Source organism: Rhinolophus hipposideros (assembly GCF_964194185.1).
Source record: "Rhinolophus hipposideros genome assembly, chromosome: 19".
Classification (NCBI taxonomy): Eukaryota; Metazoa; Chordata; class Mammalia; order Chiroptera; family Rhinolophidae; genus Rhinolophus; species Rhinolophus hipposideros.
Window position 1 is genome coordinate 51,785,386 of NC_138065.1, and position 26,039 is coordinate 51,811,424.

A 26,039-nucleotide genomic window follows, 5' to 3' on the forward strand; every position below is an offset into this window, starting at 1 on the left:
AGGGCAGTCTGGTGGCCGGACCTCTCCATAGCTGCCCCCTCCGTGGCAAAACCGATTCCCTGTCTTTCCCTTGCATCATTTGCTCCAGGTTCAAAAAGCTCCGAGTGACAGGGTTACTAGCCAGGCCTGCACTCTGGCTGCGGTGGCCAGGAGATGGCTATAGACTTTTTAGCTTCTATAGCTAGAATTCTTCAAAAACAAGGGAATTCAGAAGTCAGGCAGCCATAAAAGATAGTCAATTGTCACCATTTCTGATGTCCTGTCTCATCCCTGTTTCACATATATATTCATTTCCTAAGTTCTGAGGGTACCTTCTCTGTATCTCCTTTACCACATCTGCCTTGTGTTACTACCTTGTTTCCCTGAAAATAAGACCTAGCCAGACCATCATCTCTAATGCGTCTTTTGGAGCAAAACTTAATGTAAGACCCGGTCTTACATTCTGTTATAGAAGACCCGGTCTTGTATTCTATTAAAATAAGACTGGGTCTTACATTAATTTTTGCTTGAAAAGACGCATCAGAGCTGGTGGTCCAGCTCGGTCTTATTTTCGGGGAAACAGGGTACCAGTACGTGCTATGAGGTTAATGGTCCTCTCTTCCTCTCCTGGACTGGAGATGGGGCCCCTTGACCTCAGGAAGTCTGTCTTCCTCGTCTTTGTAGTCTTGGGTCTTAGCACCTAGTAGATGGTTGTTTGTTAACAGACACGTTTCTTGGTTGTCTCTCAATAGGCTCCTTTCACACACACACACACACACACACACACACACACGACACAGATCCGTTTGACACATGGAAATTAACCCGTGTGAACGTGTCCCACAAACTCTAAAGTGTTGGACAAATGCACTCGATCTGAGCCCAAAGTTTGAGAAGCCATGTGCTGGATAACTAGAAGGCGACGTGAGTGTTTGTTTCATTCCGTTTCCACGTAGTTGCCGTGAAGGGGCTGCGTGCCCTCGCCGACCTCGTCATGTTTTCACAGGAGGAGGCTGGGACGCACGATTCGCGGCCACCTTCTCCGATTCTGCGGAGCCTCTGGGCTCCTTGCGCGTCAGAAAGGGCCCCAGACAGCGGGGCAGGGGGCCGCCCACGCCGACGCCCTCGCCTCGGGGCCTTGCTGACGGGTCCCCCCAGGTGCCTGCAGGTCCGCGGCGTGGCCGTGTCCCCACGCGTCTCTCGCAGCCCGGCCGGAGCCACGTGCCTGCACAGGCGCCCCTCCGCGCGCCCCTCCCCGGCTCCCCCTGCACTTGGTGACTCGGCGCGGGCCGCGGGGGCCGGCACGTGACCCAGAAACTTTGGAGGCCGCGGGGCGGGCGGCGGGGGGCGCTGCGGGGCGGGTCTGCGGTGGGGACTCGCCCGCCGGGCGCCGGGCGTGCGGGCGCCGGAACCCGAGCGGGAGCGGCCGCGCGCGTGGGCCCGTCCGCGCGATCCGCCCGGGGCGGCGCCCGGGGACGCGGACACCCGCTCGCGCCCGCCGCCGCCTGTGCCACCGGGTCGCCCAGATCGGCGCGTTTGTACCGCTTCCCACTTTGCTCGCGCCTTCGTCTGGATGGGAAGTTGGGGAAGATGGACAGGGTCGCGCTGGCGTGGGTCGCTCTCTTCTGGCTGGCAGGTAAGAGGCATTTGCCACGGACACAGGAACTTTACATATATTCCGCCGTGGTGGCCTTCGCAGCCCACGCGCCCACCCCCTGGCCCCCGGCTGTGCTTCCAGCTGCTTAGCGGGCTGGTGTCGGGTGGGGGAGGGGCCGTGTGTGTGTGTGTGTGTGTGTGTGTGTGAGGATGTGGGGGAGCCGGGCGGGGGAGAGCCCAGTTACAAGTGAGACATGGAGATGCAGGTGTCTGACCCACGGGAGACGCGAGATGGTTCCTTGAACGTGCATTTCCTCTTCCACACCACGGTTCTCCCTCCGTTCTAACCTGAGTTTGTAATGCTGGGAGAAGCATGGCTGGACACAACGGAAGCTTGGGGGAGACTGATTTAAGATTCAGGGAACTGGTTTTGGGGAGGTGGGGGTGGAGAAGCATCTCAGTTCTTTCCTTGGAGAAGCCAGGGACCCAGGGGCGTTCTCAGGGGAGCCCCCGGCTGAAGAAGGAGGTGGGATGGAGGCTTGACTGGTTGTGGAGTTTGGGGCTCCGCTCTCTTACTTGGTACCTTTTGGGAAGCCGTCCCTTAGTTAGAGAAGACCCTTCCTCCGCCCAACAAAGATGATTTGCAGAGATAATCAGAAGGTAGGGCTTCTCCCAGCATTAGACTTCACTCCTCCAGCTGGGTCCCTCTGCGCCCCGCTCCCTTTTTGTGAACTTTCTCCCATCCTCCTGGAGTCTGGAAAGGCTCTTGTTCCTAATGTGGTCTCCCCAAGTGATGATTCTGTGGGGTTGAGGGGCAGGTGAGCAGCACGGAGAGATTCACAAGGTGGCCCTGCTTGGGGAGAGGGTGTGAGGAAGGTTTGGGTAGTTTGGACGGGTTCTGAGACCGTGACTGTGGAGCCGGAGAGATGGAGGACAGGAACAAGGGATCAGAAAGGTTGTGAGGGCAGGAGAGGGCAGCGGAGGGCAGGAGAGAAAACGGAAAGTAGCTCCAAAAAATGAAGTTTTGTCCCCAGAAGATTTGGGGAAATCAAGTCAGTAGGAAAAGGTAAACAAGTTTAAAGTATCTAAAGCAAGTCACTGAAAGAGGGCAACATACATTTAAGAAGAAAAGCAAAAACCCTACTTCCCGTGGCCTCAGAATGTTTCATTGGCTCCATTTTTTCCGTATTCCAAATAGAGGGCCCTAACTGGCCCTTGCCCCCATGCTGGGTTTAGGTTGGGGGGTGCAGAGTTAGCCCCTTCTCTTGGCTGCTAGGTTCATCCCTCCCACATTATTCAAATATGAATCATCTCTAATTTCAGGGTTTGGCTGGTCCGCGCCTCCCCACACCCCTGGCCGCAGCGCCTGCCACTTCCACCCTCTCTCACTCTGTCCTTAGTTTGCCTGTTCTTCTGGTTTTCATGCTCCTGGGGAACTTTGGCCCTGAGCCCGTTATCACCACCTCCCCAAACTCAGCGAGGCATCTGGGGAGGGGTCCCTGAGTCCCAGGAGCAGCTGGGGAACACTTGGCCCTCCCTAGATGGCTAACAGCTTTTGTTGCCACGGAATCGAATCTCTGGCAGGGATCACAGGCCATCCATCTAGTTCAGCGCCCCTCACTTGGTAGAAATGGAGGCCCACAGAGGCGATATGCACACGGCAAACCCAAGGCCAGCCAGATTGGGGCTCTGCTAAGCTGCCTCTCTGGGGTTCTGCTTTGTTTTTGTTTCGAGGGGAGGTGCTATTTTGTCTGTGCCTGCTTCCAGTTGCACCTGGAGAGGCCATCCCCGCTGGAAGCAGGCAACAGGTTAGCGATCAGGGCCATCAGCTGTCAGCGGCCGCGGGGCTTCTGTGCCCTGCAAGTGCGGCTGACTCCCGGGATCCCACTGAGCACCCACTGGCATCCCGACCCCAGCTTCTGCCGCCCCCGCACCCTTCAGCGCTGTCAGTTTTGCCCTGGACAAGCTGCTGTCAGCCGGAGCAAAGCAGAGGCGCAAACAATGGCGGCTGGGGAGGAGGAGGGGGAGGGCGAGAGCAGCAGTCAGGGATGAGATGGATTCACACTGGTCGTTTACAGAGAAACCAGGAGAGAAAGGTAAGAAATTTTGGTCCAGCCCCATCAATGAAGTCTGTCTTGAGGGGGTGGTAGCAAGGGAGGGAGAAAGGAACGGACAGATTAAAAATGAGTCAGAGGCCCAGGAAGAAAACACTCATTCCCCTCTGTAGGCTCCCTCCCTTTCTCCTCCCCCATCTCTTTTTCTCTTGCTCTCCTCCCATCCCCCTCCCTTGTTTCTCTCTTTCAGTGCAGGCTGAGCAATTTCTAATCTACACTTCAGTTTTTTTCTTCCGGCCCTAGCAGCTCTAGGAGCTCCTTCCTTCGCTCATTACTGAAATTCTGGATTTCTTTCTGCTGTAGATTTAGCCTGAATGATTTCTTATTGTCATTGTAATGGTGCTTCCTGTAATAGATTGTTTTTTGTTATTGTTTTGTTGTTATGCACAAAACAAACCGATCACCAGCTGCTGTGTTAGCAACAGGTGCCATGTAGCAGTAAGACTGGAAGGAGGGTTCACTCTTTCTTTGTTCCTGAATATGGAGGTTTCATCCTCTGCTGGCTGCGGGACTGTGAGAAACGCTGGAGCTGTGTGACCAGGAAGGGAGCACACACTGGGAGCAGGCGCTGTGTTCGCTTGGACACGCTCTTGGGTCTCTCTGTCATGAAGACTGCTTGCTCCAGTGGCATTTCTTTTGGTGCCTTTTTGGTTTCGTTCGTTCATTTGCTCATACCAGCTACAAGCGTGCATTCCATTCCTGAGCTTTCTAAGTTTGATGATGATAAGTGCTGAGAATAAAGAGGTAAAAGACCTGGCTCTTGCCCTCAAAGAGTTGTTAGTCTAGCCAGTGACGCAAATGAGTTTTCAGGTAGGTTTGACATATGGCGGTCAGTCAAGATCCTCGATGCCACACAGGTGCTCCAAGAGCGTGGGGGAGGCACGTCCAGCCAAACGTGGGGCCGGGGGAGCAGTTCTGAGAGGCCTCGTAGAGCAGGCCATGGGAGCTAAGGCACAATCACACAGAGTCTGCTCCTGAGCTTCTACCATGCCCAGGCAGCATGTAGGTTCACAGAAGAAGAAGACACAGTCCCTGCCTTCGGGGCTCGCACAGCCTGATGGTGGAGACGCCAGGGATGGGCCTGTGGACACACACAACGGAGCAGCCTGTGCAGAAGCAGTCAGGGGGCTGTGTTATGGGAGCCTCCAAGACGCTCCTGCCCCAGCCTGCAGCAGGAAGCGGGGATCCAGGCAGATGCCTGGCAGCTGTGTGAGGACACACTTGGGCATGGAGAGTTAAAACGCTACGAGCCCTGGAAGAGTCACTTTCAGGGACTTCTGACACCTCAGCTTCCATGATCTCCGTTCCCATCCCGTACACCTTTTGATTTCTCTCCTCCTCTGTTCTTTCCCCCGTGGAAGAGAAGAGACCTTATTCACACAGAGCACCTTCTTTCTACACTTTATCACAGCTCTCCACACTCCCCACATCTCCAGGCTGGATGCTTCTCTCTGGAGCAGGACGGGGGACTTGTTTCAGTATCTTCATCGCTTTTTAGATTTTAGACTCACACAATTCTGCTGGCTGGCCAGCTTATACAGACTTGGGTATCAGTGCTAGTAGTCTTCGTGTAGTGCATAGTGCTAGTAATGCAAGTACTTAATGCTTAGTACACGGTTAGCAGTATCAGTACCAGCACTTGGTGAGTGGGAGGAACCTAACCCGGGAGTCAAGGAGTGGATTCCACTCCCCTCTCCTCCACAAAAGAGCTGTACAGCCGTGGGATCTGGGTCTTATACAATCTGCTGAATGAGATGACTTCGAAGGTCACGTCCAGCTCTAAGATACTATGGTTCTTAACTCTTCTCCAATTGTAATGAGTGGGAAATCAAAACTAAAGAGCAACAGTTCCATTCTTCTTTTATAATCCACCCGTGGAGGGCCACGGGGAGCCCAGTTTTCTTCAGCCTTTCCCTGACCGTGAATAACGGGCATGAGACACACCAGGTGGGAAGGGAGAGCTCCTGTCAGGACTCTCACAGGCACTAATGGGGGAGCACCCAGTGTGTGGTGAACAGGATAGGCTTTGCTCGGAAAGACTGAATGTGCCATACTGACAGCGGGTAAAGCAAGGCGAGCCCTTTGGACCGGGCGGGATGAACCCTACTCTAACCAACATGGCCCCAGAATGTCCCTTCTCGTCTCAACTTTTGGTTCCAGGACCCACTCACCTCTTCCCTCCTTCCAACTATTTTAGCTTTTATGTATCTTTTTCCCCCAATCAGGAATAAGAAGAAAGGTATCATGTGCTTGCTATTCTTGCTTATGTATAGAGGCTATAATGATTTTCTATGAGTTAAATGGCTTTCATTTACATTACCCCTTTCTAAGTATGGCTGATATGACTTATGTACTTAAGAAGACTTAGAGGTGATGACCGTAATGATTAATGCCATGGTAGCTCATTGACGAAAAGAATAAGAAACAGAGTCCCAGACTTACTACGACTTTTTGTTTCGAGTGCCTGAATCCACGGGAAGCATTCTTTTCTGGTCAAGGTGGTCAAACTACAAGTGCTGATTGCAGTGAGCATAGCTGGTATCTATTTTGGGAATTCACAATAAGGGTAGTGAGGCTTGGAGCTCATAGAACTCAGGCGAATGTTGTCTACTGTCTGCGATGTGAGAAAGAATAGGATTTCGCATTTCGAATTAAATCCTGAAAGCTACAGGAAAGGAGTGAATGAGGCCCCGGAGGGCAGAGGATGTGACCCGGTGACAGCAGATGCCGCTGGCATGTCAGAAGCCCACTGGGGAGTAGAGGCTGGTGCTGTGTGCCCGGGAGCCACACAGGCTGTGGCTGTGACATATGTATGCTCATGACCTTGGTCTTCAAGGTAGCTTTTGGCTCTCTGCAAATGAAAGGCATTTTGGACAACTAGGGTTCTCTATGGGCCAAGAAATCAGGGAGAACTCTGAAGAGCAGGCAGTGCCCCCTGTTCTCTGGCAGTGTCTGGAGCCCTGCGGGAAGGAATGCTCCGGACCAGGACAGAACCCTGGCACTCAGCTGGGGTCCTGCACCGGCACCCTCCATGCAGAGGGCCACGGAAGCAGCTCGTCCTTAGAAAGGGCACCAAGAAGGGGCACACCTCACGTCTCACACTCCTTTGTCCTAACCTAGTCATATGGCCACAATTAGCTGCCAGAGAGGGTAGGGAACGTAGCCCTTGGGTAGCTAGATTAAAATGGGGGTCGTGCTGTTACTAACAGAAGGGGACAGGTAGCGTCTCTGTCTATAGAGTGCTGAGTTTGAAGTCCTCGTGGGACCTTCAGGTGGAGAAGGAAGTTGTGTGTTTGGGTCTGGAGCTCAGGTGAGATCTAGATGGAAACACAGATAAAAAGTTGATCAAGGTTGACAGGAGCTTTCTTCCAGGAGTTGTCTCTGTGCACAGAGCTGGTCCATCCCAGAAATCTGACCCACCTGAATGAACCAGGTCAGTTTCCAAAGTAGCTCTTTCCTGCAGGGTATAGACTGACCTCTCCAGTACTGCTTTGATCCCACTGGAACTGCAGGTAAGCCAGCTAGACACGAGCTCATTCCAGGTCTCTGGAAGATGAGGCAGATCAGACAGAAAGGAGATATGCGCCTGGCTTTTATCCGTACAGTGGTGACAGAGAATGGGAAGGCAGGGCTCAGTGGGACACACAGAACATACACGTAATGAATGGCAAGCTCTGTCTGCATAAGGACCAGAGCACTGGCAGCAAATAATAACTAGGCCACGAACAAAGCTCGCCGGACAGGAGGGGCACTGGCATTTGCCATAGATAGCCCCGTGGAAAAGGGGCAAAGACTTCTGCCTTTGGGGACTCTTGGGGACAAAACATCCAAGAATGCTGTCATGGTTTTTAAGTCTCAGAATGGTCCATCTGGTCACCTTAATCCTGACATCAGTCAAGCAATCAGGTACAAGGGTAGCAAACAAGAGAAACTGATTCTGGCCAATTGAAGCAGGAAAGGAAATTACCGGGAAGTTGATTAACTTACAGCACCAATGGGAAAGCTGGAGAATCAGGCTTCCATTTTAGATGAACACCAAGGAAACGTATGCTATTCTTTGTAAAGTCTTTTGATTTTATGTTTTAACCCACAAATGTGAAGAAGATGAATGGTTCCAATTTGGGGGCTGGGGGAAAGATTCAATCTGCGTTTTCTTCACCTTTTAACCTTGAGCCTGTAGTCAGCATTTCTCCCCAATGCTTTGCTCCCACCCTGACGATGCTACTAAGGGGTGGACACGCTTTCGCTCCTCGTCTGGACTCTAGACCAAATCTAGAGGAGATGCTTGGACACTCCTTAGTCATCTCTGACACTTAGAAAACCTGTCCATCAATTGTCCCCACAACAATGCCTTAGGAAATTGGGACATGTTAAAAATATGAGGACAAAAGATGAATTTCTTAAAGAACATCTAATTTGCAGGCAGAAAGAGGAAGATCTGTATTATCATAGTGAATGAGGAGAAACCTTAGACGTCTGAACACCAACATACACTGGAGAACGGGCAGTTCTGAGGTCATGTCCCACTTGGGGCGCTTCACGAGTTAAGGGGTGGGGGAGCTCTAGTCACAATTTCTAAAGATGCTTGTCTCTAACAGTGATAATTTTCCATGACCTTTAGCAGCAATCTTTGTCTCTCTAAAGTGGGGCTGTGCTTCTGGATCTGCCTCGCAAAGATGTGGCAGGAATAGCTTACAACTGGTGGGGAAAAGGAACTCGCTTTGAAAAACATGAAAGCGCTAAAATAAGAACAGCATTGCCTCAGACACTGCTTTTGTTATTCTCTCAAGAACACAGTTCTCGGGTACAGATTCCTTTTCTTTACATGAGAATTGGGGCAGCACCTTATTTTGCCATATCCAGGGAAGTGGTGTCTCTACTTGGAACTCATGTTTCCTGGTCTGGTGAGTAGCTGAGATGGGGGCTGCTGCTCTGAGCTGTCACCCATCCCTCTACTTTCAGGCAGCTTTCCGAGATATTAACCAGAATCCATTCCCTGCGCTGGGGACCACCTGCTACGAAAGGCCTTTCAGATTCCCTCCTTCATTTGTTCCTTCACTCACTGGTGTGTTCCACATTGTGTGAGCGTCAGCTCCTTTCTGGGGCTGAGCTGTAGACGGAGGCTACGAGTCCTCCAAATCCTGGTCCCTGCCCTCCGGAACCTTAGCGTGAGAAACCAAGCTTGTATCGAATTTCTCAAGTTCAGGGACTGGTCTCTTAGACCTGTTTTCCCAGAACTTAACACAGTGTTTGAAAATGTTTTTGATTGAATTTGAATTGGATAGTCAAGGGCAGTTGCCCTGTGAGCGAGGGGGCACGATAAAAACTGAAAGAATGGTCTGGTGGTCTAAGAATGATGACCCTCTTTTGCAAATGTAGGAAAGCACCCTTGAACATCATCTTCAATGCGCCATCGAGTGTGTCTGGGGTCAGGAATCCTAATTTTTACACGTGTGTTCTAGACAGTCCTAACCCCACTTCATTTCTTTTTCTGCCTCTTGCTGTCTTCCCTAAGCTGTCTCGCTCCAGTTTTCTGCAATGGTTATTCTGCAGTGGTTGTTTCGGTTTGTAGGAGGAATCACAGATTCCTTTTGCATTTCTGTACATTTCTTCCTAAGAACCTTAAAGCAGAGGTCCCTTATGATGTCAGCAGTGCCCGAACTCAGAGCCCCAACATTCCTACTGGGCCTGTGTGCGTGCTTACTCGTGTGTGCATGACCCATGCGCAGGGCTTCTCTCCATCGGGCTCTCTGAATTTCTTCAGTTACACACCCCGATGTTTCCCCAGCTGGAGGTCATAACATTCTTATAGTTCAAGAATGAAAAATATTTTAGTATGTCTGGAGTGTGCTTGGAGCCAAATCACAGAGGACACCTTACATGTCATGTCAAGGCATTTAGGTTTTGTCCTGGAAGGAATGGGGAATGAACGGAGGCCTTAAAGCAGAGGACAGACGTGATTACATATGTCTTTAAAAAATACTCTCGGTACAAAAACCGTGGAGAGGGTATTGGGCTGGACGTGGGGAGCCCACCGAGGAAGCTGGTATAAAACCGAGGAGGTAATGAGGACCTGTGTAACGTGATGGTGAAGAGCTTTGGAGCTAGTCGGCCCGGGTTCACAGCTGAGAGTCACTCGCCAACTCTGAGATGTTGCAAAGAGACCTATGTTCCCGGAGAATCAATGTCCTCATCTCTAAAATGGCCATCAAAATACTACGTGCCTCCTAGGATTGAGAGATGCATTAAGATACTATATGAACAGTGCTTACCACAATTTCTGACACATAGGAAGCATTTTATAACTATTATCTAGTAGCAGAACTAGATATCTGATTTGAGGGAGTGACCATGGCAATAGAAAAGGGTCAGATCTGAGAGAAGTATAGACTTGGTGACCAACCGAATGTGGTCAGGGACAGAGGGAATTATCAAAGTTATGATTTCTCTCTGAGGCAGTAGACGGGGGTAGACTGGTGCAGAGCTGGCAGAGAGGAAGGACCGGCGTAAGCACGAGTGGAGATGGGAATGCAGGAGATTATGACTGGGGTGGCCACAGGCTTAATTTGAAGTGTCTGATAAACTTGCAGGCGGGGCTTAAGAGAGTTGAGGACCTGAGACATAGTAGCTGGGAGTGAGTGAGAGTTCTTAGATTGAAGGCACGCGTGGATGCTAGTACAAAGAGGCTGAGCATGTTTCACTCATTTACCTGGCATTCAAAGATACTCTTCTTAGCTGGGCAGAGTCCCGCCTAAGAAGTCCTAGGTTTCTGGCCTCTGACAAGGGGTGAAATAGAAAAACCAAGGACAGGTCAGGTAGGACCCAGCTCAGGACTAATCCAGCCCAGGCCAGATCTCCGTGTCCTGGGGGCCTGCCAGTCTTTGTCCTTACCCCAATTCGCTCCTGTCTCTGATCTGGGGGTAGCAGTGGGGTCCCATGAAAGGTATTTGTCAAATCTGGGTGGGTAGTAGCATCACAGGTTCAGATTTGGACCAGTCCTGGATGAGGGGTACAGGAAACAATACCCAAGCTTCGGGAGAGGGGCTGGCAACAGGGCCCAGGGAGCAGGCTGGAGCTCACAGCAAGACTTCAGTCCCAGTGGGGCACACAGATTGCAGAACAGGTAGAGACACAAGTATAAGATAAACAGGTCGGGGGAAAGAGATGCTGCTTCGTGGGGATACGGAACGCAAGCCCTCACCCGAGATCCAGGGTGAGGCCCAAAGAGCAATTCTAGACCCCCCTTCCGGTAGGAATGGGGTTCCTAAGGCGTGGGAGTTAGGTGGCACTCACGCTGCAGTTTGAAGCTCCTAGAGCTCAAGCAGGGCTTGGCGTTCCCGGCTTTCTTGTGGCCCTCAGAGATCCAAAAAGCTGACACTTCCTTGAAATTCCAAGTGCTGTCCTCTGCAGCTCTGTCCTTAGCTCAGAGTCCCGGGGCTTCCACTGGACCTGCACACACACACACACACACACACAGGCTGACCTCCTGTCTCTGACTTCCGGGAGGTGCTAGGTGAGTGTGTAGTGACGAGCACACACAGGCACGGTCCCTGCTGAGGTCCTAATTCCACAGTCTCATAGTCCTGTGCCGTTCCTGCCACCTGCCTGTACACGCTCAGCGTCCACACCTGCACGTCTGTGCTCCCCCAGCTCTCGGTTCGTAGCTTCACAGGGGTTGACAACAGAAACAACCACGCTTACTGACCACTTACTCTACTTACTGTATGCCATGTTATCCTACGTGCTTAGGGTGACATCTTCTCTCACCCTCAGGCAGCCCCATAAGGCATACCATTATTCTGGCTGGACCAGGGAGAAAACGGAAACGCCTAAGAGTTGAGTGATTCCTCAGGTCGTGCAGCCAGGAAGTGGTAGAGCTTGGATGCTAGTTTAAGACTGACTCTGAAATTGCCGCCTTCGAGTATCAGGCCGTAACGAGGCAGGTGTTTCTGAGAACGTGTGCCTTATTCTTTGGAGCATGAGTCTGTGTGTCTGTCATGGAAGGAGCTGAAAACTGAGTGACCTCTAGCAGTGATTGGAGGTCCCAGGTCTTGGTCAAGTGGCCAGCGTCGTGAACAGAGGACAGAGCTGGGAAGGGGGATATTCTTAGTAATCATCTAATGATCGAAACCCCATAGATAACTGTCTCAAGAAGAACCACAGCCACCCCCCAAACGTTTTGTGCTGCAGCTGTCTCCCTTGCTGGTTTGATTTATCCTAGAAAGGCCAGGAAATGTGATTTCCCAAGTTCGCCTGAATAGGGAGCAGAGAAGAAAGGGTCAAGAGCACAGCTTAGAGCTGGGGACAGTGCCCGTCATTGGTTCTCTGACCTCGGCCACTGCTAACAGAAGTCACTTCACCTCTCTGTCCCATTTTTGTGCCCTGGAAAATGGGGAGGTAAATAGGGTTTGAAGAAGAATCACAAGGTTACCAAGTAATGCAATGGAATTTAAGGCGAAACGGTGAAGAAATGTCTTGTCTTAATCCAGCTGTGCAAGTCAGGGAGCTTGGAATTAACTCCGTCCACATTTGGGGGTGGTGGACGGAAACAGTGGAGCCTGAGGACTGGGGTTCTCCAACGAACTTCCAGATGGAAATGATTTGTGCCTCGAGGGGGCTGATTTATACAATCTGGCTGTTGTCAGACCTACTGGTGGTGGCTGGTCATCAAAGGGGCCTCAGAATGGCAGGTGAGGATGGATTCGTACGTGAGAATTACCCTCAGGCTCTGCTCCAGAATCTTCTATGTAGGTGAACGGCGACATCACATTGGTTAACAACCCTTTGCATAAGAGTCACGAGGCTCATTTTATAGGTGGGCATTCTCGAGGGGCCTCATGAAGACCTCACCTCCAGTATACGGCCCCATGAGACTCGAAGCCCTATTTGGTGCCAATGCTATTTTGTATTACCAGGCCTCAATGACTCATTTAACTGGTTTCCTAGAAATGCCCGTATTAATAATCATTCATTTGCTCATCTATTCCTTCAGTTATTCCATAGGTCACTACTAAGTGCTTGTTGGGTTCAAAACACTTTAAAGTTCACTAAATCTCAAGCACTCTGTTGCATTCACTTCCCAATGGCACAGAGAGCAGAAGCCTTTTCTCCTCACAGGAATTAGAACGTAGTTTCTCAAAGTGCTCTCATTCAGGAGAGCCCCTGGTCTGGAAACCAGAAGCTGTGAGAACAAACATGGAATCCTGACCTTGTCGAGGATGGTTGGATAAAGACGTTCCTAAAGAAAGGTGTGACTGAGCTGAGAGAGAGTTTGCTTTGCAGGATGTCACGTGAACACTGGCAGTAATAAAGGACAGAGACGCCTGTGGAAACTGGCCCTTTCCTGCATGTCCCAAGTCCACCTGTAATTCTAGGTGAGACTCTCTGCCTCGAGCTACCGAACCTGACTTGACAGGCTCCTGGATTCATTTCCGAACCTCTTTGTCATATCCTATTCATATTTCTGTTTTTTCTTTTGCTTTTTGCCTCTCATCATAATTCTGTATCTGCTTCTAACCTCAGCTCAAGCTGGAAACTCCCGATTCTCCCATTCACCTGAGGAAGTGGTGTTCCCTTTGCTTGGCATTTCTAGATGTTACCATTGAGTTCATAGCGCTCCTTTGCCTCTCAAACACTCCCCTGGTCTTTCATTCACTGAAGCTTCCCTCTCTTTCTTGGACACCGAGCCTCAGGTTGGACCTTTTCACCACTTAAACTTCTCGTCTGCTTTCTAGCCTTTTCCCCTCTTTTTTGATTACCCTTCAAAGTTTTTACACTTAGCCTGCTGCTTTTGATCTGAATTTCTCCATTTCTCTCAAAGCCTCATTTCCCCTTCATCTCTGTCCCCGTTGCTTGCTCGCCGCTAGAAGGGAAGTCTCTTCCTCCTAAAGTCAGACTTCCTGGCTTCGTTGTCTTTATTTATCAAATATTTGTTGAGTACCTATGGGCTCCACAAGCCAGGACAGCAAGACAAGACACATACGTCTGATGGGGTTGACAGGCATGAAAATAAATACTTGCAAAGTTATTACAATAAATGTCTGGAGGAGAATGCTGGGGATACTGATGGCACAAGGGGGAAGTGACAAATGCGTTGATTGGTCAGAGAAGGCTTTCCAAACAGCCTTTGAACAGGGTTTTGAAAAGTGGAAGGGTGTTTCCCAGGCAAAGAAGTCAGGGAAAAGCATTCCAGAAACAAGGGACATCATATGCCGAGACCTGGAGGTGTGAAATAGCATGTCCCACGTGGGGAAACCGCTCCTCTTAGAGGTTGGTGCTCAAAGAGAGAGATGCTGGGAGAAGTGAGGCTGAGGAGGTAGGAGGAGCGGGATGACAGAACGCCTTCCGTGCCTTGTCAGCAATTTGGGCTTTTCTCCTGAAGGCCACGGTAGATGAGTTAAAGGTTTTCAGAAGGAGAGCCCTAACAGTCAGATTTCAAAAGCTCACCGGAACTACAGTGAGGAGAAGGTACTGCCTGCCGGCAACTGCAGGCAGGGGGACCAGACAACAGAAGATTGCAGTGGTACAAGCAAGAAATGAAGAGAGCAGTAAAACAAGAAGTGGGGTTAAAGAAGAGGGGAGAAATATTAACGGGGTTGGGAGAGAACGCTGACATGACTTAATGCCTGATTAGACACTGGGAGTGATGGCAGTTTGCCATTAACCGTGACGGAGAAAACAGGGAGGAAGAGGTGAGGTGAGGTGAGCGGGGCGGCATGACCACGTGGGGTGAGGTGAGGTCCAGGACTTAGGCGTGTTCGTTCTGTTTTACAGCCATGGCGGAAGGCCTGCAGGTCACCGTGCCCGACAAGAAGACGGTGGCCATGCTCTTCCAGCCCACTGTGCTTCGCTGCCACTTCTCCACGTCCTCCCATCAGCCCGCAGTCGTGCAGTGGAAGTTCAAGTCCTACTGCCAGGATCGTATGGGGGAATCGCTGGGCATGTCCTCTCCCCGGGCCCAGTCTCTCAGCAAAAGGAACCTGGAATGGGACCCCTACTTGGACTGCTTGGACAGCAGGAGGACCGTTCGGGTGGTCGCTTCCAAGCAGGGCTCCACCGTCACCCTGGGAGATTTCTACCGGGGGAGAGAGATCACGATCGTTCACGGTAATCCGCTTTGAATCTTGGGAACAGGAGGAACGTACGTTCCATTCTTCCCAGACAGGGCATATCAGCCTCCCGGCCTTTCTGTTCCTCAAGACTTTGATTTGATGGGAGATGGGAGCATCGAGAAGCCTAGGAAATTGCTTCCATGAGCTGGTGAGGTAGAAAAGGTGGAGGGTATAGTATCTAGGGAAGACACAGAGAGGAGCTTCGGGAACAGCCTTTCCTGAGCCTGATCTCCAGTTGGTGGAGCTTGTTGTCAGAGCGGAATCGGGAAGGTTCTAGTGAAGGAACTTCCTCAGTCAGATATGTTGCACCTTGACATCACAGTCTGTGTGTCCCTTTCCCAAACTCGGTGTCCCAGACTTCCTCTGCTGGGAGGAGGGACGTGTGCATACGAGTGACAGAGCCAGGTAACTGCCATAGCCCACGCCCCAGGGAGGTTTGTCTCAGGTCCACCCTTTCTCCTGTTCCTGAAAGCTTTGGCCAAGAAAAGGTCTGAAGAGTCTGATATGACCTCTTTGAACTTGGAAGAACTCCCGTGAAGCCAGCTTATTTCCAGGAGTCCAGAGTTCTGGAATTTAACCGGCTCCCAGGGGCCTCTGTCGACCTGCTTGGTTGCAAGCAGTCTTCTATTCCTGGAGCGGGCCTGGAATGAGACCAGATTCTGGTGGTGGTCTCGCCTCAGGGATGCTAGCTTTTTTGTGATTTTGTGTGTGTTTTAGATAACGCAAACATCTCACCCACCACCATCCAGGTAAAGAAACAGAGCACTGCAGACAGGCCCGAAGGGCCCCCCTTCCTCCCCCCACTGTCAGGGTTCCTTTCAGAGGCAGTTTTGGGACTGGGTCCTTCTCTTTGTGATAACAGATGCCGACCTTCAAATCGGAAAACTCATGTGGGGAGACAGCGGACTCTACTTCTGTGTTATCACGACGCCTGACGATCTGGAGGGCAAGAACGAGGACTCTGTGGAGCTGCTGGTGTTGGGTAAGCGAAGCCAGGCGGCCGCCTTGTGCGGAGCTGGCTGGGGCTGTTCCCTCTCCTGCGTCTTCCCTTGGCGTCTGGCACTAGGTTGCACATGTGGCTTTATCTCGTGTGGCCGACAAAGCGGTTGTAGAGTACTGTGTCTCCCCGAAAATAAGACCTACCCGGAAAAGAAGCCCTAGCATGATTTTTCAGGATGACATCCCCTGAACATAAGCCCTCATGCGTCTTTTGGAGCAAAACTTCATAGAAGACCTGGGCTTATTTTGGGGGAAACACGGTATGTTCTCTAAGAGAAGCGCTGCGTTTCTTGTGTCTTATTTCTTGGAGGCGGTGCCCGTTTCAGTGTTGCCCTGAATGTTTCTTCTGCTTTCTTAGGTTTTTTTTTTTTTCCTTCCGATGATTGCAGCTTTAACCCTGATTGCTCTCTGCTCTAAACTTTACTTATCTTTTTATATGCTAATTTTTGAAGAAAATGCCCCAGGCCTTTAAAGGGGCGTAGAGACCATGGAGAGAAAGGAATTCACCGGTGAGCCAGGACTCCTGAGACAGCAGGCACCTTCCCATCTGACCTCCCCTAAAGACAATCCTAAGGAAAGATGGCCGTATACTGGGGAGCTTAATAATAAAAGGTGGCAGCGAAAAGAGCTACTGGGGAAGACGCTAGTGTTTAACTGGAAGACAAATTTCCTGAAACCTAAGTGTCTGAGTTACTCTCAAAGCAAATATATCTGATCCTCATTAATATTAATTTCTTCATAAATGAAAGCTCATTACTTTTGGCTGCTTTTCCTCTTTCATGGATTGGAGGAATGTGGGTGGGAGAGGACCTCCTTGTATGAACTGAAAATTGAACACATATTTCGTGCTCTATAAATGTTGGTTGGACAAAGAAATTAGAATAAAACATAGAAATGAAGAAGAGAGACTACATTAATTGTAGGAAAAAAGGTAAATGCTTGAAGCCATTTTTCAAAAGAAATTACATTTTTTGTAGCTTTCAAGAAACCAGGTGATAACAATTTAGGGGACTATTTAAGGGTGTTTTCTTTTAAAGGCAAATGAGGCTGAAGGTTAATTTTTACCTTACTTGGGAAACTCTGTGCTCAGGGAAAAAGTGGAATTTGCTACTTAGGATTTTCAGTTTTACTCTATTGTGACTGTGTGATTTTGGCAACTCAACTGTTTGGCTTCCTTAATTGTATAGTTTACAAAATGGGTTAAGGTAGCAATTATTTATTAATAGTTAACCTTTTAATGACTAATAATGAACCTTTATTAGAGGGTCGACATAATTCAAATACATGTACCTTGAGTCCAATACGTGAAGTCACAACTACTGTGCTTTGTAAAGGAATGGGAATTACGACAGCTATTAAAAGGGAAATAAAAAAGGAAAAGGCTTATGTTGACATCATAAAAGAATACAGGGAAATCAGACTTGGGATCTCCTGTCGATCAGAAGGGCATAAAAAAGATAAATTTCTCTAATCACACAACATTAAAGGCCAAGTTTGAAGGCACAAGAGGTTCATTGCGCCTGCAATTAGCTCATTGTAAACACAGTCAACTTGGTTGCCACATGACTGCACATGACAGTGCAGTCATGTGTAGAAGAAGCAACTGCCTGTGCAGGAAAGGAGGCCAGGACAAAACCACTTTAAATAATTTGGCCCCAGTTCTGCCAATGCGGGGAAATGAGGAGTGAGAGCTTTGTCATCTGAGGATGTGCTAAGTGTACAGAGGACATTCCTCTGGATCCAAACATGCGAAGTCCCTGGGTGAAGGCGCTACCCTCAGGACAAAGGGAGGTGGGTGACAGGAAGGCTCACGTGAAAATGGTCACCAGTGATGGGACAAAAGATGAACAGAAATCAGTATCACTTTAAAAGACTCGTAAAGGAAAACTGGGGAGGCTGCGAATCAGCTCATCAGAACAGAAGGAGCATAGCTGGGGAGAGACAGCCACATGCCAGGGTTCTCGGGAAGGAGAAACACAATTTTTCTATATTCCACATGAATTAGGGATATGCAAAGCGAGATGCTTTTGCCACGTAAACTTTGTAGGGCAACACTTGTAAGACATAGTTATGACATCTACAAGAGTTTTCTGGATGCATAAAGGGCTGTAATTTACTTTCCAAATGCAAAATTCTGAGTCTCCTTTGTCTTGACACCGCATTCTAGAAGTTTTCAAAATACGGATGCAGTTTTAAAAATTCTAAATTATTTGAGGGTTATATCGTGCAGGCCTGTTTGTTTGGTGTTCTTTTTATGTAAGACCGGGAGAGCAACCTGTTTTCTGAGGTCAGTTCCAGGAGATGAAGACCTCAATGGAAGTAAGTGGGTCTACAGTTTGCTAATTTGAACCTCCATGAGCCAAGGGTTCTGTCACTGAAGTTTATAGGAGAAATGGCGGGAGAAACTGCTCTAGAGAAAAAGGAGTTGGAGCCAGGAAGGAAGTGAAATCGCATGGAAGAGAGATTGGAAACGTACTCCGTCTGTGTGGCTTGATAAATCTAGAACCAGCAGTGGATGTTACAAGGGGAGGGAGTCCCTCTCAGTGTAAAGGAAGAGCTGTTCACAACTGGAGACACCTAAAGATGGAATGTTTTCTCAGGAGCTGTGATTTGTATGTCCTTCAGAGGGTGGGAACTTTCTTAGGAATTACGTCAGGCTTTTGTGCATAGGAAAGGGTGTTTAACTAAGTTACTCTCGAGCTTTATTTCAATTCTCGTTTTCGGATTAAAAAGTAGACGAACGTGGGTGATGTGACTAGTTTGGTGAGAAAATGACCTCCCAGGAACTCAGTCCTCGTGGAAGAGATAAAAGAGGCTACAGGTTGGTTACAGGACGTGCAGGGTGATGGTCACTCATGAGGAAGCCAGAGGGAATAAACAGTGGTCTTCTGCCATCGGCCAGGGCTAAAAGGACTAAGCCCACCAGAATGAGAAGAAACTATTCATGGTAGCTTGAAGGAGCTGAAACTTTAGCTGTTCTTGGAGGTAATTACAAAATAGAAGAAAACTGGCTAGAATTTCAGATGACCGATTAGTAAGGAAAGATGAGTTAAAGGGATACCTTAGAGGCAAACTTAGGAAGAATTTAGTTTTCTCATTATACTCACAAAGGTGGACGAACTGATGGAGCAAGATTGTGAAGTGTGTTCTATGTCAGACTAAGCAGTTTGGACTTCATCCTATAGACTTTGGGGAGCGGGTGAAACCTTCACAGAGGACTGAAATTAGACCTTAGGGTCAGAGCAATAATGAGCGGCGGGGTAGACAATGCATTAGACAGGGGGTGCTGGGACAGAGAGGGCCGCTGGGGCAGCACGGATGAAAGGGTAGGAGATTCTGAACCAGAGGGATGAATTGAGAAGAGACAACATAGAAACGTTTCTGAGATGGAAGTGATGGACCTTGGTGACTAATCTATAAAAGGAAATAAAAGAGAGGGATGAGTCAAAGGGACACCATGACTCCTCGCTAGCTGGGCCACTGTTCCATCAATTCAGAGAGAGGACACAGGTGGGAAAGCAGGTCGGGGAAGGAGGAGAATGAGTTTGGTTCTTGACATGTTGATGTGGGACACCCAGGTGGAGATGTCTTGCTGACGATTAGAAGTGTACGTCTGGAACTCAGTGGAAAAGCGAGAATTAGAGATAATAGATCTGAGAATCAGGAGTGGTAGTCAGAACCATGAAAGAATAGATGAGTCACCCAGGAAGATTATGGAAAATGAAGAGGGACAAGGACAGCACCTACCGGTCTTATAATCTAGTCAGACCTCACGGGACTGGTAACACTGGTACCACATGGGCCTGTCTTGATTTCCCCACAACATCAGAAGCTTCTCAGTAACAAGGGACCCTGAGCTCTTCCGAGACAAGGCCCAACTCTCACTGTTCTTTGTATCTGCACTGCCTTGCAGAGTGTCTACAATAAAGGAGCCTGAGAGCATGTTTCTTTGTAAAAATGATAAAGGGGCAGAACCTGTAAGTAATTCTGACTCTGTGCCTTTTACGTGTTAGTCAGGGGTAAGTATATATGTTTGCCGACTTGTAAAGCGTCAATACAATAAACATCTACAGTCTCAAGTGAGATAACGTGGTTCAGTCTCATTGGTTAGAATTCTTTATCCAGGTATTTAAATTACTACAAGTGATAGATCCATCAGGGATTGTGGTGGAAAGGAGCAGAGGTAGCCACTGGCTAACTTGAGCAGAAAGGAATTCGTTGGAAGGGTATCAAAATTGGAAGGAAGGCTGGGAAATCGGACTCTGAAAAGGACAGTGGTCTATTAGGGTTACACTTGTTAGCTTCGGTAAAGATTACCCCCAAATCTCAGTGACTTACTACAGTAGATTTCGGGTACTTCCTCTTGTCACAGATGTGAGAAGCAGGCTCATTTGGTCGCTCCGTTCCAGCTGGTGGGGTAGGGGTGTAGGCTTCTCGGTTGTTTGGCCCCACTGTATTGGAGACCTTTGCTCCCAGCTGCACAGAAGGAGAGAATGAGACAGGTCATGTGGGACTTTTTTCAGCACCAGGTCTGACAGTGACGTGGGTCACTTCTGCTGGTATTTTGTATGCGCCCAGGAAGAAAGTAAAAATGTTTTGATGAACACAGCACATTCCCTGCCCTGCCAGATATGCTCCAGGGTCTGTGCAGCAAGAATGAAAAGACAACGTCTTTAGGGCTCCATAGCCAGAAAAAAATCGACTCAACTGTGTTTTTTCTGATCTTGCATTTTCCCATTCAAGCATCAGTCTCACTCATGGATAGAGAGAACAAATTGATGGTTTCCAGATGGGAGGTGGGTTATGGGGCTGGGTGAAAAGGGGAAGGGATGAAGATAAACAGGGATATAAAGTACAGCATAGGGAATATGGTCAACAATATTGTAATAACTATGGATGGTGTCAGATGGGTAATAGACTTACCAGGGTGATCACGTCATAAGTTACGTAAATGTCCCATAACTATATTGTACACCAAAAACTAATATAATAGTCTATGTCAACTGTAATTGAAAAAAATTAAGACAAAAAAGAATCAGTCTCAGGAGAGAGTCCAGCTGGCCAGTTTGGACGTGTCCACCATTGCTAGGCGTAGGAGATCAGGGGCTCTTGGTGGCTAGTCTAACAGGTATGGAGATGAAGTAATTCCCCCAAAGCGAACTGGGGCACCATTACAAAAAAAGGAAGAAAGGATGTGAGATGCCCCCAAAACAATACATTTCCACCAAAGTGATGCCATTATGAGGGCTACTACTAATATTAATGGACACTGGTAATAATTTGTAGTTCACACAATTTTTCTATAAAAATCTTGTAAGGTAGGAGAGCAGACATTCTTTTCCTCATTCTCCAAGTGAAGAATTTAACGTTCAGGTTTTGTTAACTACTATACCCTGTGAAAAAAGGGTCGCTGATCAAACACAAGTGTTTTGGTGCCTAGCTTCATCTCTTTCCACAAGACCACCTGCCCTGTCTATATTAAGAAGCTATAGAATGCTTCTTAGAATGTGGTCATAGCTTCAGGTCAGGGAAAGCGAGTTTTTACTTGTCCCAGATCAGCTTGAGTATTTCACCTGATTTCTTAATGAAGTGGTTTATAACCACTGGCCGGAGCCCTCATTTCAGAGGCACAGTCGTTCTTTTCTAGCTTGCTACCTCCCCACTGAGCGTGACCTTCCTTCCCCCAAACATCTGAACCACCTACAATGGCTCTGGAAGCTTCTTTCGGAGGGTTCAGAAATACCCGAAGACAAGTGACTCAGAGAAATGCAAAGATAACCACTGATTCACCATCAAATACAAAACTTTACAGAGCACTCTTGAATACTATCTTTTTACAATTGATTTTTTTAAAAACTTTTATTTATTCAAGTGTGTTTTTCCAGGACCCATTATCTCCAAGTCAAGTAGTTGTTTCAATCTAGTTGTGGAGGGCGCAGCTCACAGTGGCCCATGTGGGGATCGAACCAGCAACCCTGGTGTTACAAGCAACGCGCTCTAACCAACTGAGCTAACAGGCCGCCCTTGAATATCGTTTTGATGGTTCAGAAGGTGAAGTCATTATGAAGTGGGAAATGCACACAGTGTGTTGGGTGCTTTGAGATAACAGTGACAAGCACCTTAGAAATATTTAGACAGATGTTTGGGACCATAGGCCAAACAGACACAGGCGCAGAAGTGGGAGTGTCCAGAAATCGGCCGCCCTGAGATTAGGCTGGGGTCTAGGATCAGTGGCAAGGACTGGCTGTTTATAACCTGGAACCACGCCACTGTCTGCTCAGGAAAGTTCCCTCGGCGGCTCCACCTGGCAGGAAAAGGACTTCCCCACTCAGGAAGGCTCAAGCAGGGAAGTTATTATTTTAACACCTAAAAGCAACTCTCTTTGTCCTTCCCTCTTTCTATGGAGAACGTGAGGGCCTGACCCTGCTTTCTGATCCCCCATGTGGTAGCTTGTTTTTGGACCATCAAGTAGAAAAAGGAGGGAAGGGGCCCTGCCGGAAGTACGGCTGGAAGCACACTCCAGCCTCTGGCCCGAGAATAGAATGAGAGGCCATAAACCAAGGCACTTTTAAAGCTAAGAAGATTTTCCTGATGTTAAATAACAATTTGGGGAAATTGTGGTTGGTTGACGCAAATTATAGAAGCTCCATCTTTGACGAGCTTTCGACATGGAATGGGTTCTCTTGTCCGGGATGTTAGGATAACCAAGATGGCTGTCAGAGTCCTTTCGATGATTTTGACTTTATTGAAAAGTCTACAGATTGCAGAATTAATTTTCCATATAGGGTGATGCCTCAAGTACTGTTTTAGAAAAAAAAAAGGTGATGCATGTTTATTGTAAAAATTTCCAACAAAACAGAAAAGTACAAAAGAAGAAAATATTGCCTAAAATCTCACCGTCCAGAGCTACCTGTTGTGTTCTTCAGAACTCATTTTGATTGCAGGGGACAGACACTGACCATGGCACAGGGGAACTTTCTGGCTCAGGTAGCTGCTAAGGCCCCATGTCTTCCCAGCTTCAAGCCTGGCCAAGTCCCAGGGTTCAGATTGTTTTAAAGAACGTTTGTCCCCTCCGTGTGACTGCATTCTCAGGCAGGGTCTCTCCATGGGGCAGGCGTCCGTGGGCTTTAACACCTTCCCCTCAGGAGGATAAAATGTCCTTCTCCAGTTTTGAGGGGGGCACTGTGCATTGGCACAGGAAACAGCACACCACCAGCCCAGCTGCACCATCTGAATTGAAGCGAAAGGGGAAAGGAGTAGCTTCCTGAAGGAATATGGGGCAATTGTTTCCAAATGAAGAAGAAAAGCATACCAGGCAGGCAAAACCAAGCCCTGCTAACAATCGGTGGGCTACATTTCTGCTTATTTATAGTCCAAAGGCGGTGCTATTCCAGGGGACCAGAAAGAGGTCTGCTCCCGGTAGGCGCTAACTCGGGGTTGATTCTCCCCTGGGAAGGTCATGGCATGGAATTGTCTTCCTGTCATGCTTCTGTGTTCTTCCATCTCCTCCTGTGACTTACCCAGGAGTACAGCACATACTACCTGGACAGGGGGTGAAGGAACAGGTGTGCCTGAACTTTTTTTGAAGTCAAGCTATTCACAATAGTGTGCCTGGAATTGTTATTCTAGTCTAAAATAAACCATTTGGCCCATCAGTATGAAACAGCCATTAAAACGTAACAGGAAATCAGGGCAGTCTTGGAGGGGTCATCGCCAAACTGGCTTTAGGGATGTTTGAGGGGACGGGTCTCAGGCTGTGCAGAAGTGCTCCAGCACTCATCCCGGTGTCAGTACCACCTCCATTTGAACCCCATTGCACCCCCACTCCAGGACAGTAGTTTCGGCTGTTTAGAAAGGCTACTTGTTGCCAAGGCTCCCCTCCCCCTTCTCTCCTCTATGCCAGCCCAGCCCGGCTGCTAACCAGGGAGATTTGCTGATTAAAAGGGCTTTAGCTCCCAGAGTTCCCATGGCAACAGCCTCCTTGGAGGTCTTTGTTGCCTGGTAAAACTTTGATCTCTGAGTGACTGCTGCTGTTTCTCTGGAAGATTTACAAACAGAGGAAGGAGGAGAAAGAATTGGAGGTGAAAAAATGAAAAGTTCACTCCCAGCAGAAGGGAGAGAAGGAATTAATTACGGAGCCACATTCTAGCCATACAATTGGGGGTGACTCCTCTGGAACACCTTCTGATTTGGGCCGTGCCCACATTTTCACGTGTAGACTCCTATGCTTCAGATGTCCTGGCCCCACAGGAAAGGCTGAGAGTGGAGCTGATTCTTCGAGGACGGCGGAACCATCCTTTCTGTCTTCAGTAGGCACCTGTGCCTTCAGATTGCCACAAGAGCCATGGCTCCCATTTCTGTCTTTGCAGGGAGACAGACTAATGAGTAAGCTTTTGGGGCCTCAGCCCCAGGGCCTTGTCTCCCAGCCCCCTCTCCTAACCCTGGCCTTCTTCACCCTGAGCTTCCCTCGATGTCTCTACTGGTCGTGGTTTTGAGAAGAACCAGAAACTGTGTTGAAGGGATGAAGGAGAAGGAAGAGCAGAAGGAAGAGCCAGGCATCAACTAGAACCTGACTCCGGTTGATGAGGGTCCACAACGAGTATCTACTGGAGTGGGGGCTGGTCCCTCCAAAGCCTGGGGTCAGGCCCTTCCCCTGGGCGGGCGGTGCCCTGGGGCCTGCCGGCCTCTCCACGGCATCGCTGCTACCTTGCTCAGACACACACACACACACACACACACACACACACACACACATGTGTGGCTCCAAGGCTGCTTTATATTTAACTTATTCTTTAAATCTAACCAGCATTTTTGTACACTCAGTCCCTAGCACAGTAAGGATTCAGAATACATACATGACACTGTCTTGTCCCTGTAAAGAAAACAAAAAATCACTGTTTTGGTAAAGATAAAAATTGTACATTTGAAGCAATTAGAGAACAGTACAAGAAAAGATTAAAACTGTATTTGATATGAAATATTTAGGCTAGTGATTCTCGAGACGGGGCTATTTTGCCACTCCCTCCCCTCCCAGGAGACATTTGGCAATGCCTGGGAACATTTTTGGTTGTCACAACTTGTGGGGTGCTATGGCATTTAGTGGGTAGAGGCCAAAGACGCTGCGAAAACACCCTACAATGCGCACGGCAGCCTCCCACACCCCGCCAAGAATTATGTGGCCCAAATGTCCATAGTGCCGACGTCCCAAACTCCTGAGCTTGACCAAAGGACAATATGGATACAGGATAAAGTCCACTGTGAAGAGCATGGTTCTGGGGTCACATATCCTGGTACCTGTGCAGCAGCATGACCTCAGATACGTCAGTGTTGCTGAGCCTGGTTGCCTTATGTGGAAATGGGGAAGGAGTAATCAAAGTTAGTGGAAGACCTACTATGAGGATCAAATGGCCCATAAGAGGAACCCAGTAAGCGTGATTTCCCTTCGCTCACCCTTCCCCTCCCCCACACCTCATTGCCACTGTGTCATCCCTGATCTAAGGGAACCCCTGTCGGGAATTCTGCATTCCGGGAGTCCTGCTAGAGCCCATCTGCCTGTAGCCCGTCCATAGGCAGCGGCTTTCGAGCCATCTGTGACTCGGCAATCCTATTACTACTAGAGTCACGTTTTCTCAATGACATCTGTGTTGTGCCTTGCCAGTGGTGACCCTAATCAGCCCTGTGGGAATCTTCCCGCTAGTGGGTTTTAGGACACTCTGTCCCACATGCTGCCTTCTGGTTGCTCTATTTGGTTGCTGTTGGAAGCCCTCCCGCTCTCAGTGAAAGGCTCTGAGTCAATTACAGGGTGTTTACTACCTAAAGACGAGGATTAGCTCGCTAGGTCGCACAGGCCATTCCACGTAGTCTGGAGAGCTTTGGGGAGCACCTGAGTCGTAGACAAGGATCTGGGTGGGCCTGGCAAGACGAGCTGCGGGGACTTTGTCATTTATCGTCCAAACTAGGAGACGCTTGAGCATGAAAGGGGGAGACGTTTAATACTTCACGTCAAGATGACCAGCATAAACTGGAAATGTCTGGGCAGAGCGGTATGGTGGTCACCCCATCTTTGGAGATGGCGCCCTTGAAGGTTCTCCTTGATTGACAAGCACTGCCGGCCCAGAGCAGCTGGGGGCAACTTAGTGTCCGCTGGCCTCCACCGCTGAGCCCTTGCTGTAGCTGGCATTTTATTCATGGGGCTTCGGATGAGGGCCTGTGCATTCGTTTCCTTAACCTGGCAAGGGGC

General features: G+C 49.0%; 1 protein-coding gene across 7 annotated transcripts in view; it reads left to right on the forward strand.

The window, feature by feature from the left end:
- The first annotated feature begins 1,374 nt into the window (after positions 1-1,374).
- ILDR2 (immunoglobulin like domain containing receptor 2) overlaps positions 1,375-26,039 on the forward strand; it is a 57,632-nt gene continuing 32,967 nt past the window's right edge. For 3 of the 7 annotated variants that reach the window (XM_081025079.1, XM_081025080.1, XM_081025081.1), the window contains exons 1-3: positions 1,375-1,615; positions 14,463-14,795; positions 15,663-15,782. In XM_081025079.1, coding sequence (XP_080881205.1) covers positions 1,570-1,615; positions 14,463-14,795; positions 15,663-15,782 — 499 coding nt within the window. In that variant the 5' untranslated portion in view covers positions 1,375-1,569. Of the gene's footprint in view, positions 1,616-3,338; positions 3,672-14,462; positions 14,796-15,662; positions 15,783-26,039 lie in introns of those variants that run through there. The other 4 variants (XR_013991679.1, XM_081025077.1, XM_081025078.1 and 1 more) reach the window with 2 other exon arrangements.